Source organism: Camelina sativa, chromosome 2 (assembly GCF_000633955.1).
Source record: "Camelina sativa cultivar DH55 chromosome 2, Cs, whole genome shotgun sequence".
Classification (NCBI taxonomy): domain Eukaryota; kingdom Viridiplantae; phylum Streptophyta; class Magnoliopsida; order Brassicales; family Brassicaceae; genus Camelina; species Camelina sativa.
This window is the reverse complement of record NC_025686.1, coordinates 12,448,413-12,452,187: the sequence shown is the minus strand read 5'-3', so window position 1 is coordinate 12,452,187 and position 3,775 is coordinate 12,448,413. Positions and strand designations below refer to the sequence as shown.

General features: G+C 38.8%; 1 protein-coding gene across 1 annotated transcript; it reads left to right on the top strand.

Annotated features, from left to right (window-relative positions):
* Positions 13 to 529, top strand: LOC104751190 (putative small ubiquitin-related modifier 6). The gene is made up of 3 exons (XM_010473099.1): positions 13 to 120; positions 197 to 349; positions 452 to 529. The coding sequence occupies exons 1-3, from the start codon at positions 13 to 15 to the stop codon at positions 527 to 529; spliced, it is 339 nt and encodes a 112-aa protein (XP_010471401.1).

Here is a 3,775-nt window from a genome sequence, read left to right as displayed (position 1 = left end):
TGATTAGAGAAAATGTCAACGACGACCAAAGTTTATGAAAGGAGTAAGGTGAAGAAGGAAGGGGCAAAGCGTAATGTTGCATCGGAGTCAACTCATGTTACTTTGAACGTGAAGGGTCAGGTAAGATTCCATGTAAGATTTGATTGTTGCTATACATATTCTACATTAACCTAACTAATAGCATGCTTGGATATAGGACGAGGAAGGGGTTAGAGTGTTCAAGGTGAGAAGGAAGACTAAGTTGCTTAAGTTGATGCAATATTACAGCGATATGAGAGGTGTCGAGTGGAACACATTTCGCTTTCTATTGGATGGCTCGAGAATTCGGGAGTACCATACTCCGGATGACGTATGTATTATCATTTGAGCTCAATGATTCTTATAATATAGTATAAGATACGTATGTCAGTTACAATTGATCCGTTTTTTTCACTGTGTTTTTTTTTGTTAGCTGAAGCTTAAGGATGGAGATGAAATTGACGCAATGTTGTATCAAGAAAGTGGTTTTGGTCCATCTCGTCTTCTATAATATTTAGAGTTTGAGTGTTTAATTTATGTAATAATACCCAGATTCAGATTTCTAAATCCATATATATATATCAATAAATGGTTCATTGTTACATGCAAGAAAGGAACAATTACTCTGTTGCTTCAGTTACAAGTTTTGAATAGAATAAAAGTGTTGCAAACATTGGGGAAATAGAGTAACAATAGAAAGATGTTACAGTAGTAGATAAATAATCTAATCAATTTTAAATACTACAACATACTACACAAAGACCATTAAAACCATTTGTGCATCGTCTTTTTTATTTTTTTGAATAAAATGTTCAATTATATTCAAAGAAAAAATAATTTGTTATATCTGCTTGTTTTGAAGATTGTGTATAAAAAGATTTTCAAAAAATTTAACCAATCAAAGAATTGAGAAATACATAGAAAATCCTGCTAACTTCTAGTAGCAAACCATGCCTGAAGGCCCGTTGCATAACGAGTGTTCCCCAAGGCTAGAATGGCCAGAAGTTGAGCTCGCACCTGCCTGTCTATCCAGCCGATAAGGATTGCTTCTGAACTGGGAGCCTCATCATGCCGTCTTGCATATCTCTTGCCAGATTAAGTGAATTATGAGTTGGAGAGTGTATCGAATTAGGAAGCCTTGAACTCGGTCAGACTGAGACTCTGAATCGAGAGCCATTAACTGTTGCCAATCTGTAGTGAACCTACGCTGATAAAGTTTATGCGCTATGGCTAACCAAACTGCATAAGTATATTGACAGGAGAAGAACGAATGATTTCGTGTCTCCAATGGCTCTGAACAGAAAACATAATTTACAGAGTAACCATTGTTCCAAGCCAACATTTGATTCCCTGTTAACAAACGGTTATGCATCACAAGCCAAGTACAAAAAAAATATTTCAGGGTTGCGTGAGGAAACCATACTCCCTTATGCCAAGCTACTTGGTTAGAAGCTGTTCGTGTGTGATTCCAAGTGTCTTTGGTTGAAAACCTTGCCTTGAAACCTTCCCCCTTACCCCGCCATAAGACCACATCTTCCTGACCGGGAATTCTGGACTGATACTTCTGAGTAATAGCCTCCTCAATGCCATTCAACAAGTCCACCCTATGGTTTCGACGCCTCCTTTGGTTCCATACATTCTGCAAAGTCATATGTTCCCGAATCCCCAAATCAATCAAACAACCCTTGTCTGACTAGTTATCATACCAGAAAGAGGTGCGAGCACCATTCTTGACCTCAACTTTGGTAAATGACTATACTTTCTATCTGTATTTTAATAACCTTTTCCAAATCCAAGGAACCATATGTGGAAGTAGACTTGACCGACCAGAAAGATTCATTCTTGAGAAGATTCATCCTTGACCATTATACCCACAACGACTCACCATTAGAAATTAATCGCCAGATCAACTTTAGACAATAGACAGCATTAGCTTCCTTTAGAGAGCACAGACCAAGTCCTCATTCACTCTTTGGTTTACACACCTTTGACCAGGATAGCTTCGTTTTATGTGAACTTAACTCAGGCCCTGACCATAAAAAAGCAGAACAAATACCTTCAATTTCATTGTCACTCGTACGAGGTAACCGAAAAGCACTCATCCAAAAATTAGTGATGCTCCATAAAACATAACTGATTAAATTAAGTCTCCCTGCAAACGAGAGGAACTTTGATGTCCATGTTCCAATTCTATGTCGTATTTGATCAAATAAAGGAGATAGTTCTGCGGTGGTTAGCTTCTTGGTGGTAAGTGGAAGACCCAAATATCTGATAGGAAGCTGCCCCAAACCAAACGTATAAGGATTTCCCATTAGCTTCCTATTACTATCTAAAACAAAAGTTGTCTTTTCCATACTAATAGTAAGACCAGAACATCACGCAAAGAGGTTCAGAACCTTAACTATACCATGCACCGATCTGACTTTACCATCCGTTAGAATCATGAAATCATCAGCAAAACACAAATGTGTTAAAGCAAAATTCTTACATCGAGGGTGATATCCAAAATCATGTGCACCAGCAGCCCTATCCAACATCTTAGATAGGACGTCCATACAAATAACAAATAAGTATGGCGACAAAGAGTAGCCTTGTCGCAGGCCTCTATCACTTCGAAAATAACCTGCTAGTTCTCCATTCACCTGGAATGAAAATGAGGCTGTTGTGACACAAAGGGAGATCCAATGTAAAGAGAACTAAGAAACTTTGAATAAAGAATAACTCTCTTTATTATGTTTAGAAACTAACTCAAAACTAAACACCAAAGTTCTCAATCTCTCATACCTTTGATCACAACTCAATCAAAGATATTTATAGTCATAACACACCTTGTTATTCCTATTTTGATAATGGAAAACTTCTCTTTTCCTAAACCTATTACAATTGGAACTTTTCCTTTTAAGCCTATCTTGTCATTAACCGACTTGCTAATGATATCTTGGGCTTCAAGCTTCAATCTTCTAGAAGCTTACTCCAACATTCACCCCCTTAAGCTTCAAGTTCTTTTTAGTGAGGTCTTGAACACCAATGAAGCTCCTCATCTCCTTGAACTGAATCCTTGCCAGTGCTTTAGTGAGTATATCCGCTTTCTGCTCTTCTCCGGGAATAAACACCACTTCAATTTTACCATTTTCGACACACTCTCGAATGAAGTGGTATCGTTTGTGTATGTGTTTGGTTTTGCCGTGAAATACCGGGTTCTTGGAGAGTTCAATGGCGGATTTGTTGTCAATGTACAGATTTATCCTCTTTGTATTATGTCCCGTAATCTCACTCAACAAATCCTGAAGCCAAATGGCTTGTTTTGCAGCTTCTGTTGCGGCCATAAACTCGGCCTCGCAGGAGGATAAAGCAACCGTCTGTTGCTTCTGCACACACCAAGTAATTGGTGATTCTCCAAAGTAAAATATGAACCCGGTAGTGCTCCTTCCGTTGTCAAGATCCACATTGTGACTACTATCACAGTAGCCAATGATATCCTTCGATCCTCCCCGCTTGTAAGCCAAACCATAAGCTAACGTACCTTGCACATACCTTAAAATTTGCTTAAGAGCAACACCATGAGACTGTCGCGGATCCTGCATATACCTGCTCACCACTCCAACCGAGAAGGCAAGATCAGGTCTCGTATGCAACAAGTACCGTAAACACCCAATTCTTCGACGATACAAAGTAGCATCTGCTACAGGCTTCTCCTTTTCTGCTTTGGACATTTTCAAACCAAACTCCATAGGTATATGAGTTAAGTTACACTCAT